At 51.8% G+C, this 11,573-nt stretch overlaps 1 protein-coding gene across 1 annotated transcript; it reads left to right on the forward strand.

Moving 5' to 3' along the window:
- The first annotated feature begins 416 nt into the window (after positions 1 to 416).
- CD300LB (CD300 molecule like family member b) lies at positions 417 to 10,647 on the forward strand. Its single transcript, XM_032177482.1, has 4 exons — positions 417 to 581; positions 5,733 to 6,062; positions 8,146 to 8,218; positions 8,897 to 10,647. The coding sequence occupies exons 1-4, from the start codon at positions 431 to 433 to the stop codon at positions 9,057 to 9,059; spliced, it is 717 nt and encodes a 238-aa protein (XP_032033373.1). The 5' UTR covers positions 417 to 430; the 3' UTR covers positions 9,060 to 10,647.
- The last annotated feature ends 926 nt before the right edge of the window (positions 10,648 to 11,573 follow it).

An 11,573-nucleotide genomic window follows, 5' to 3' on the forward strand; every position in this document is an offset into this window, starting at 1 on the left:
GTGGGGTTAGAGTCAGGTCTGTCTGACCCAACAGTCTGCATGTTTATGCACTTGGCTATGACACTTGAACAAATGCATCTTCAGGTGTGCCCAGCATGGCCCATCTGACATCTGAGTTGGGTGTTCCCTGCTGCTGGGACCCATCACTGTGGTATAGAACAGTTCTGAAATTGACTCCCAGAGTGTTATACCCCTTGGACCCAAGGCCTGCTAGGCCAGATGCCCCCCACCCCACCCCTTCTGCAGACGTATCTCCCCCTACCCTAAAGACCCTGCACAGTCCCCTCCCTCCTCTTTTTTACACAGTGACGATGCTCAAGCCCTGTGGCCCAGCCCTGCCAAAAAATGACACCTCTTTCGTTGAATAGAAGCAGGAACTACCCACTCTATAAAAGGAAGTGAATGAGTAAGAAAGTCAAAGGCGGTCTAGATGCGCAGAAGGTGCAAGCCTGAGCTCAGGCAGAACTTCCAGAGTGCATCTGGGATCTGCATTTGCCACTGGTTGCAGATCAGGCGGACGAGGAGCCGGGAAGGCAGAGCCATGTGGCTGCCCCCCACTCTGCTCCTTCTCAGCCTCTCAGGTGAGTGGGGCTGGGGCCTTGGGCGCTTGGTATGACAGGGGCAGGGCAGGAGGCAGAGGGCGTTTGTCCTTCCACATCCAGGGAAATGAGAGGTGGCTTTGTGAAGTCATTCGACAAAGGTGCACTGGGGACTGACATCGTGTGCTTCGGGGCCTGAGGACATCAAGAAAAAAGAGGAGGAGAACTGGCCGTTAAAGAAGACTCCAGGCTTGAGGTGGTGGCTCACACCTGCAATCCTAACACTTTGGGAGTCCAAGGTGGGAGGATTGCTTGAGTCCAGGCATTTAAGACTAGCTTGGGCAACATGGTGAGACCTCGTCTCTACAGAAAATGATCAAAAATTAGCTGGGTGTGGTGACACGTGCCTGTAGTCCCAGCTACTTGGGAGGCTGAAGCTGGAGGATCCTTTGAGCTCAGGTATTCAATTCTGCAGAGGTATGATAGCACCACTGCACTCCAGCCTGGGTGATAGAGCGGGACTTTGTCTCGAAAAAAAAAATAAAGTAAAAAGACTCCAGATGGCTTAGTGGGTGAGACATACACATAAACAATGAGCAATTACAGGACACAATAAGGCATTGGTGGAGGTGTGTGCAGAGGATGAAGCAGTTCTCTCTGGTGACTAGAGAAAGACTCACGAAGCTGTGCACTTGATGCGCCTTGTAGAAGGAAGCTCAGTCTCTGAAGCAGAGCTGAGAGGAGAACACTCTAGAGAGAGAGAGAGAGAGAGAGAGAGAGAGTGTGTGTGTGTGTGTGTGTGTGTGTGTGTGTGTGTGTTGGGGGACCTGTGTAGAGAGATGGAGGCTTAGAAAGAATGGTGGCTTCATGCAGAGGGAGCTGTCAGTGTGCAGGATGTCTTGGAGGTGGCGAATTGGATATGAGGTTGGAAATACAAAAGACAAGATTATGAAGGCCATCTATGCCAGGCTCAGGAGCTGAGACTTTCAAAGAAAAAAATTCTCAAGAACCCAGGTGGAAAGTGGGAAGGGCTAGATGATCTTCTCCTTGGCAAACCTTGGTGGACACCTAGAGGGCATTAGGGGACAATCTAGAATTTTACGCAGGGTGTGCAATGTGTGTGGGCCACACATTTTTCTCCTGGAGCCTAGGGACTGACCATCTGGCACAGATAGAGCAGTCCACAGAGGGACAACAGGAAGGAGCACAGCTGGGGAGTTCTGAGACCCGACTCCAGTCCTGGCTGGACTTCAACCCTTCAGCCCGTTCAACAGGGCTCTGCTCCAAGCTGACGGCTGCCCTGTTATTTCCGTCTCTATTGTTCCTCATACCAACTCTTGACAACACATAGAAGCCTGATTAATAGTTCCAGCCATCATATTCTGTAGTTAGAGAAACCCCCACATATTTTTTTAAACGGGCCTAATTACATCGTGAGCCCTTTACAGTTTGAATGACTGAAGCTGGGATTGATGACACTTTGTTCAATGCAGCAGCATCTCTTTTCTGCTGTTAGTGATTGCTGACAAATCCAGTTTGTTTTTGGGTATTTTGTTTTTGTTTTTGTTTTTTGTTTTTGAGACGGAGTTTCACTCTGTCACCCAGGTTGGAGTGCAGTGGTGCAATCTTGGCTCACTGCAACCTCCGCCTCCCAGGTTCAAGTGATTCTCCTGCCTCAGCCTCCTGAGAAGCTGGGATTAAGGCACCTGCCACCATGCCTGGCTAATTTTTGTATTTTTAGTAGAGACAGGATTTTGCCACGTTGGCCAGGTTGGTCTCGAACTCCTGACCTCAGGTGATCCACCCACCTTGGCCTCCCAAAGTGCGGGAATACAGGCATGAGCCACCATTCCCAGCCCTGAAAAGATTTTTAGATGCTCAGGGCAAGTGCAGCTGATGATGAGGAGGAGACAGTCTCAGTACCCAACTCAGGCAGCGGTATGGAGAGGAAATCAGAGGGAGCTGTCAGTGTGCAGGACATCTTGGGGGTGGCGAGTTGGATATGAGGTTGGAAACACAAAAGACAAGATTATGAAGGCCATAATCCTCAGGAGAGGAGAGTGGGGAGGATGCTGCTGGGGCTGGGGAGACCTCTCCAGATGCCACTGCCATGATCCAGGCACAGATGAAGTCCTGACTTGTTGATGAGCTGTCACTGACAGAGTAAACCCCAAATGTCTGGTGTTGGACATACACCCAAGTCTTCTTTTAAATTTAAAAATAAATAATTTTTTGAAGACAGTGTCTCACTCTGTCACCCAGGCTGAAGTGCAGTGGTGGGCGATTATAACTCACTGCAGCCTTGAACTCTCAGGCTCAAGCGATCCTCCCACCTCAGCCCCCCAAGCAGCTGGGACCACAGGCATGCACCATCACTCCTGGCTAATCTTTTGCTTTTGCAGACACACGATTTCACCATGTTGCCCAGGTTAGTCTAGAACTCCTGGGCTCAAGCAATCCTCCTGCCTCAGCCTCCCACAGCTTTGGAATTACAGGCATGAGCCACCTTGCCCAGCCTACACACATCCAAGTCCTATTACCACCTTCAAAGTAGAGCGTAGCATGACTGTCTTATGAATAAGGAAGCGAGACCTGCAGAGGTTAAGCAACTCTGCCAGGGTTTCCCAACTAGTTCAGCGTCAAGTCTTTCTGCATCAAACTCACACTCTCTCTGATGTCATGCTGTCCTCATGGCCTGCGATGGCAGAGACTGAAAGAAGAAAAAAAAATCTGAGGAGCATCTCTAGGATAGAGCTGACTAAACTGGCTAACAATCAGCTCTGGGGGCTGAAGGAGAGGACAGCATGAAAGAAGATGCCAAGCTCTTCTGGAAGGCTGGGTGGTGGAGCTGCTGGTTTGAAGAGAATCAAGTTGGTTCTGCTGATTGGATGCTATGTTAATTTCCAGTGGCTGCTGTAACAAATTAACATGAACTCTATGGCTTAGAACTGCACAATTTCATCATCTCATTGATGCTTCTGAAGACCAGAGCCTGGAGTGGTCTTACTGGTTAAAACTGAGGTGCATGTAGGGTTGGGTTTCTTTGAGCAGTGGTCCCCAACCTTTTTGGCACCAGGATCCAGTTTTGTGGAAGACAATTTTTCCACACCAGGAGTGGGGTGAGGATGGTTTGGGATGATTCAAATGCATTACACTTACCGTATTCTTTATACTACCATTATATTGTAATATATAATGAAATGATTATACACTGCACCATAATGTAGAATCAGTGGGAGCCCTAAGCTTGTTTACCTGCAACTAGACGGTCCCATCTGGGGGTGATGGGAGACAGTGACACATCATCAGGCATTAGATTCTTATAAAGTGTGTGCAGTCTAGATCCCTCACACACGAAATTCACAATAGGGTTCTCACTTCTATGAGGATCTAATGCCGCCACTGATCTGACAGGAGGCAGAGATCAGATAGTAGTTTGAACAACGGGGAGTGGCTGTAAATACAGATGAAGCTTCGCTTGCTTGCCCACCGCTCACCTCCTGCTGTAAGGTCCAGTTCCTAACAGGCCATGGGCCGTTACTAGTCTGTGGTCCTGGGGTTGGGAACCCCTATTCTAGGGGAGAATCTGTTTCCCTGCATTTTCCAGCTTCTAGAAGCCATCTGCTTTCCTTGGCCGGTGGCCTCTTCCTCCACTTCAAAGCCAGCAACAGAGCATCTTCCTATCAGACTCTCCCTCAACCCTCTTTCACTTAGAATATCCATGGAGATTATTCAGGATATTCTTCCTGTCTCAAGGTCCTTAACTTCATCACATCTGCAGAGTCCCTCCGGCCATGTCAGGGGACATATTCGCAGGTTTTGTGTATCAGGATGCCAACACCTATGGGGGACATTATTCTACCAACCACAAATGCAAAGTTCAAGAAAACTAAAGCAGCTTCAAGGAGAAGGCCCAAGCTGTGAGGAGGTGCCATCTGCCTGGGGAAATAGACCTGGCTCTCTCCACCCTGCAGAGACACCTGGCCTGGGCCTGAAGCTCTGAGGCCAAGAGAGAGTCAAGAGAGGCTTCCCCTGTGACTCTGCCCCTTTGTCCACTTCTGCGTGATCGAGAAATTCGTGTCATTGCCAAGGAAAGCGCCCATCTGCACACAGCCTAACTGGAGTCAATCAGCAGAGGCACGGACTGCCATTTGCTTATGCTCACCTCTATCCTGCCCAGCTTTCACCAGGCCTTTGGTACTCTTGCCACATCCAATTGCCCCACTAGAAAAAAGTACCGAGGGAGAGTAGTTCAGGGTGGGAGAGGAAGTGCATTCAGTTCTGCAACGAAGGAATCTGGGGTGGAGACATCCAGCGTGTCTTTGTAAATGGTGGGCCAACTAAGGGGAGTCTGAGCTGCAAATATGGATTTGGGAATCATCAGGAAACAGGTAATCATTAAAGCCATGGAAATGGAGAGACTCCCTCCATGGAGGCTTCTCAGATGAGACAAGATGAAGGCTAGAGAGGGAACTCTGGGTACCCCCGCAGTGTGCTGGGGCTGGCTCACAGGAGCTGGCTTGGGACACCTTTTCCCAGCTCTGTGTCCAATGACATCACGTGGATTACCTAACATCTGCCACCGTGGGAGTAGTTACACTATGGAATTTGACAAATATTAAAACCAGATTTTTTTTTCTTTTTCTTTTTCTAGACAAGAGTCTCACTCTGTTGCCTAGGCTGGAGTGCAGTGGTGTGATCTCAGCTCACTGCAACCTCCACCTCCCGGGTTCAAGCAATTCTCATGCTTCAGCCTCCCGCGTAGCTGAGACTATGGGTGACTGCAACCACGCCCAGCTAATTTTTGTATTTTTGGTAAAGACTGGGTTTCACCCTGTTGGCCATGCAGGTCTCGAACTCCTGACCTCAGGTGATCTGCCCACCTTGGCTTCCCACAGTTCTGGGATTACAAGTGTGAGCCACCGTGCCCAGCTCCTAAACCAGAGATTTTTTTCCCCCAGAGGGCTGGTTGTTAAATATTTGGCTCCGATGAGAACAGCATTGAGAGGACAAGGAAAGAAGGTGGTAGGAGACCATGGTGTCACATGCTAAGCAGGTCTAGAAGCTGGTGGGGGACTGGACTGAGAGGGAGATGGGGATGAGGAATCGGGTGTGCTAGAGACACACTTGGGACTCTTAAACACCAAATTGGCTCAGGCAACAGGAGCTGTATCTTGGGATTCTGTTTTGCAGGCTGTTTCTCCATCCAAGGCCCAGAGTTCGTGAGAGCCCCAGAGCAGGGGTTCGTGACGGTTCAGTGCCACTATAAGCAAGGATGGGAGACTTACATCAAGTGGTGGTGCCGAGGGGCACGCTGGGATACGTGCAAGATCCTCATTCGAACCAGAGGGTCGGAGCAAGTAGAGAAGAGTGACCGTGTGTCCATCAAGGACAATCAGAAAGACCGCACATTCACTGTGACCATGGAGGGGCTCAGGCGAGATGACGAAGGCATTTACTGGTGTGGGATTGAAAGAACAGGAACTGACCTTGGGACTCGAGTGAAAGTGATCGTTGACGGAGGTAAGAACTTTCTCATCTACATGAGGAGGCCCTGGAGCTCAGGGCAGGGAAAGTCAATGCTCTTACCTGCTCCCCCGCAAGGCTGAAAGGGAATGATGGTGAGCATGAGAGACAGAGAGACAGACAGACAGGCAGACAGACTGACTGGGAAGGAGGTGACAGAAACTAAGGGAGAGTGGCAGCCAGCATCGCTCTGCCGTCTCAGTCCCTGAGGTCTCTCCAAGGAATCCAGGTGGGGCTTGGGATGGGGGTGGGAATGGGGACCTCAACTGTGGTGACTGGTGGCCCAGCCCTGCTCATGACATGGCAGAGAGGGAACCTAGAGTGGCCCAGGGGATCCTAGTATTGAGTCCCACTAACTGCGCCAACCCAGAGTAGCTCTGGGTGTCTTACAATACCCTCCTCTCTAGGTCCCCAGCCACCTGCTCTGCTACTTTATCTGGCTGTGTAAGATGAGCACGGGGTAAGAAAGCCCCAGGGAGGTGCTTGGGTGACAGTGGATGCTTTAAAACGAAAGGATGGCTTCCATCACGGGCAACATCAGGGACCACTCTGGCTGCCCTGGCATCTCCTCCATGCCTTGGACTCCACTGACAGACTCTGGGGTCGTCCTGCTGCTGTTGCTGGAGTCTGGGAAGCAGTCCCCAACCCCCACTTCCACCCACACACCCGTACTCAGTACTTCATCAGCTCAGTGTTCACTCGGGTCCATTTGGTGGTGATGTGGAAATAGACAGTGCTGGCTTTAGAACAAGCCTGTGTACAGTTGGTGTTGGGACCAAAGAGGCACATGGATACAGTGGCTGCAGCTGGGCAAAGAGGAGCCCAGAAAGGGTCAAGCAAGACTTCCCCAGGGCTGCCAAGTAGGGGAAGCCCAGAATGTCTATGGGGGCGGAGAGGGGATTGAGCAACACATGCAGGCGGTACAAAGAGACAAAAAACAGTGGCCAGTGTGGAGCTTTAGGGGGAGAGCTGTTCCGGAGTCCTGGGTGGGGGACCTACAGGGGTGCCAGCCTGTAAGATGATCAGGGGCTTCATAGGAACTGTCGTGACTGGAATTACCTGTGGCTCAGACAGGAGCCCACCTAGTGTGGCCAAAGCCTGGGCCTTTTTTATTTTGTTTTGTTTTGTTTTGTTTGTTTTTTGAGACAGGGTTTCACTCTGTAGCCCAGGCTGGAGTGCAATGGGGTGACCTTGACTCACTGCAGCCTCGACCTCCTGGACTCAATCAATCCTTCCACTTCAGCTTCCTGAGTAGCTGGGACTACAGGGGCGCATGACCACGCCTGGTTGATTTTGTATTTTTTGTAGAGACGGGGTTTCACCACGTTGCCCAGGCTGGTTTCGAACTCCTGGGCTCAAGCGATCTGCCTCCCTTGGTCTTCCAAAGTCCTGGGATTACAGGCGTGAACCACCACGCCTGGACAGCGTGGGACCTTTGAGAAGAATTTGCTGGGGCCGAGGGCTGAAATAAAAGATCACTGTTGGGTCATGGATACTCAGTGCCGGGCTGGGCTCAGGGCCCCCCGCCCACCAGACTGGCCCCAACAAATTGCCTATATAGTTGCTCCTAAAAATGTTCCGTTTCTCATAGTTGGTGTTCTCTAGTTAACTGGAGTGTGCCCTTTTCTTCATGAGCCTTCTGGAGCCCCTTTTCCCTTTTTCTGGACTACCCCAGTTTCTGGACAGCCCATTTCCAGAATCTTTTCTCCTTAAGCCCTGCTCAGGCACCACTCCAGTGGAAAAGACCAGAAATTTATTTCCCCATCCAATAGTCCCACTTGCAGGATAGGTGGAAAGAAAGTATGAGAAAGCCTCTCTCTCCCAGAATAAACTACAGTGCTTACTCCTATTTAATTTTTAATGTTTCTTGCCACATCTGAACATGATGGGGAAAAATGTCTGTGTGTTGAGATTGAAGTGACTCAGTAGAAGCATGAGGGGCTGTAGCAGGAGAGAAAAATCCTCCTACTCCAGGGGAAAGGGTCTTCTGGTGAGGGCTGGCAGGGTCAGGTGGCTTTGTGACCCATGCACGAGCTCCCAACTCTGCTAATAACCCATGGCTGACTTTGCCTGTGTCTAGAGGGAGCAGCTTCCACAACAGCAAGCTCACCTGCCAACAGCAATATGGGGGTGTTCATCGGCTCCCACAAGAGGTGAGTCATGTGGTTCTTTCTCCTGCCCCTACCTGGGGTCCCTCCTAAGGGGAAGCCAAGCCTGGGAACTCCTGCCTGTCATCAAATGCCAGCACCTGTTCTAGCCAGAGTTAAGGCCCCAAGCCCCCCCTCCATCTCTCTCCTGCCCCCATCACTGCAATCCACCATCTCCCTACCCTAGCTCTCACCAGGAAACCACTCTGCAGAACTCTTCTGAGTGAGCATCATCCGCCCAGTCAATCGGTCAACCTTGCATTGGTGGCCTCGTGGGTGCCAGGGGGAGATAAGATACCACCCTCTGTGGTGCAAGACATCAAGGGACACAGAGCAGGAAGGGTGATTTACCAGCCTGGAGCTGGCATTAGCAGGAACAGAGGCAGGAAACACAACCTGTATTTGGTGACCTCTGGCGCTTCTGTTGAGCTGAGATGTACTTTGGGCAAAGAGGGTCCCAGAAGGTGACGTTAGAAAGGAAGACGGGCCCTGTGCAAAACCAGCCAAGGTGACTGTTGGAGGAGCCCTTGAGGTTGAACCAAGGAGGAGGTTTACAGGGATTGTCAGAGTGGGGCTGCCCAGCCCAGGGTCACAGGCTTTGGCTGGTGGTTCACAGGGTCAGGGGATGGGAGTGACATGGCCTGGGGATGCCCAGGGCTCTGACCACTGCATCCCCTTCCCCAGGAACCACTACGTGCTCCTGGTATTTGTGAAGGTGCCCATCTTGCTCATCTTGGTCACTGCCATCCTCTGGTTGAAGGGGTCTCAGAGGGTCCCTGAGGAGCCAGGGGAACAGCCTGAATACATGAACTTCTCTGATCTTCTGACTAAAGACATGGCCGCTTAGAGAGATGGATCTGCAGAGCCTTCCTGCCCTGGACCACGTTTCCAGAAGGGACTCGGGCTGTGGAAGGAACATCTCCGAGTCCTCGGGATGCAGCGACTGAGATAGGGGCCCTGGGACTCCGTCCTGGCCTTGGAGCTGGTGGGCACCTCCCTGTTCTGCACAGCTCAGGGAGTTAGCCAGGTCCTCTCCCAAGCCACCATCACCTCCTGGGGTGCCAGCACCTGTTCTCTTGGTCAGGAGCTGTAGAGATGGAGCTCAAGAACTGGATGACTCTGTCCCCGCTGCTGGAATAACTCGGGCACAGAGTATGGGACCAAAGTACAGAAAGAGGTTAGGGGAGACCCCTCAGCCCTAGACTTCCATCATTCCGGAGACCAACTCAACACCGTCTTTGCCTGAGAGCCTGGTATATCCGTTTTTTAAAAATATTTTTTTCTAGCAAAGTTGGGTTTTAATGACATGTTCATAGGAAACCTGTCTGATCCCACACACAAGGAGAGTGATTCTGGGATGAGTTCCTGGTTCTGGGGCATGAGGGGCTGGATGGACTCTGTCCCCAGGGAGGACATTGCTCTGAGTCCACAGGGCTGAGGAGGCAATGGGAACCTCCCTGGCCCAGCCCAGTGCTTGGCCTCCTCCTCCCACCTCCTCCTCCTCCTGGCTCCCCAAGCTCCCTGCCCACTCCCCCACCTCAGAGGGGCTGCAGCTTGGGAGCCTCCTCGGCATGACAGCTCAGGTCTCCTTCCCAAAAGAGCCTGTCGGGCCTCAAGAACCACCTCCAGGTGGGGAGGGCAGTAACGAAAACCGTCGCAGGAAATGGCACCCTCCCTTTTCAGTGATGTTGAAATCATGTTACTAATGAAAACTGTACTAGGGAAGTGGCTCTGTCTCCTCACAGGCCTCACCCACGGCGATGAGGCCCTCGAATGTGGTCACTTTGTGCTGTATGGGTGAGGGACCCTCACACCAAAGGGACCTTCCCATGTGAGACGTGCTCCCGCCCCCACCTGCCCACACGCAAACACCGCGCACATGTTCAGCATGTTGCCCTTTGGACACCCATGAGGATGCCTCCAACCTGCTCTTGGTTCTAATAGGGAGTCCTGACTGTCAGCAGTGGATAAAGGAGAGGGGACCCTCTGGTCCCTAGCATGGCACCCGGAGCCTCCCCTTCCCACTGCGACTCTCTAATCCCCTCTTCTTGTCCTTCAGCCGAAGAGAAACTTTCTCTGACTTTGAACTGAATTTAGGGCTCTGGCCAATGATGGGCCTGAAAATTCCATAATGGCCAGAGAGGAGAGTTCGAGTCCGGCTAAGAACCCCTGAGTCATTCTGTGAGGGACCAAGACCCACAGTCCACCAGCCCCGGGGCCCTGCCTCCTGGAATGCTTTCCTGGATCCAGCCTCCCAAAGATCCGACCAGACCCAGGGAGGACTGCACCGCTCCGCGGGAGGGAAAGCCAAAGCACGGTGCTTCATCAGCTGGACTCAAAGGGGCGAGGGGACATTGGCGCTTGTCAACGTGATGTCATTCTTTTCCCACCGTTTCTTCCTGTTGATATTCAATGAATCCCTCAATCTCTCTGGAGCTAGTGTGGCTGGGTTGTTATTCTCGTGGCTCTGTTAAGGAGAATCCACTGGACTAAAGTAGGCATCTATTGTCTGTCTACCCAACTACCACCCACCACGCACACCCTTACACCACCACCCCTTGTACACATCTCTAGGAAATACCCCTTGGGTTCCAACACAAGCTGACAAGCAAGGCTTGCCTAATATGCCCATTCTCTGGGGTAGGGAGAAAGACAGAAGTCAATAAATGAGTCACTAATGCTGGCATTGCATTTTCCAACAAATAGGTTTCAATTGGGAGCTTGGAGCCAAAGCCGTCATGCCCTTAAATAGCCACAGACCATGAGGATTTGGCATATGCTGATTTTCACACTTAATGGAACCAAAAGTTAGTGATGGGCTGGGCATGGTGGCTCCTGCCTGTAATCCCAGACCTTTGGGAGGCTGAGGCAGGTGAATCACCTGAGGTCAGGAGTTCAAGACCAGCCTGGCCAACATGGCGAAACTGCTGTCTCTACTAAAAATACAACAATTAGCTGGGTGTGGTGGTGTACACCTGTAGTCCCAGCTACTCAGGAGGCTGAGGCAGGAGGATCACTTGAACCCGGGAAGTGGAGGTTGCAGTGAGCCGAGATCGTGCCATTGCACTTCAGCCTGGGCAACAGAGGACAGAGCGAAACTCTGTCTCAAAAAAAAAAATTAAAAAAACGTTAGTGGGCAGGTATGGCTCTTGCTCTTTTAAGAAAAAAGCACAGCTTTTCCTTCCCCATGAGGCCCTTCCCACAGGCCTTTTTTTTTTCTTTTTTGAGACGGAGTCTCGCTCTGTCGCCCAGGCTGGAGTGCAGTGGCCCAATCTTGGCTCACTGCAAGCTCCACCTCCCGGGTTCACGCCATTCTCCTGCCTCAGCCTCTCTGAGTAGCTGGGACTACAGGCGCCCGCCA

The sequence above is a fragment of the Hylobates moloch genome, unplaced genomic scaffold (assembly GCF_009828535.3).
Source record: "Hylobates moloch isolate HMO894 unplaced genomic scaffold, HMol_V3 SCAFFOLD_15, whole genome shotgun sequence".
In the NCBI taxonomy this organism is placed as follows: domain Eukaryota; kingdom Metazoa; phylum Chordata; class Mammalia; order Primates; family Hylobatidae; genus Hylobates; species Hylobates moloch.

Bases quoted from the DNA above. Each gene is read 5' to 3' on its own strand.
- CD300LB (XM_032177482.1), top strand. From the start codon at position 431: ATGCGCAGAAGGTGCAAGCCTGAGCTCAGGCAGAACTTCCAGAGTGCA. The intron at 582-5,732 runs GTGAGTGGGGCT...TCTGTTTTGCAG, and splicing joins GCTCCTTCTCAGCCTCTCAG to GCTGTTTCTCCATCCAAGGC. The intron at 6,063-8,145 runs GTAAGAACTTTC...GCCTGTGTCTAG, and splicing joins GAAAGTGATCGTTGACGGAG to AGGGAGCAGCTTCCACAACA.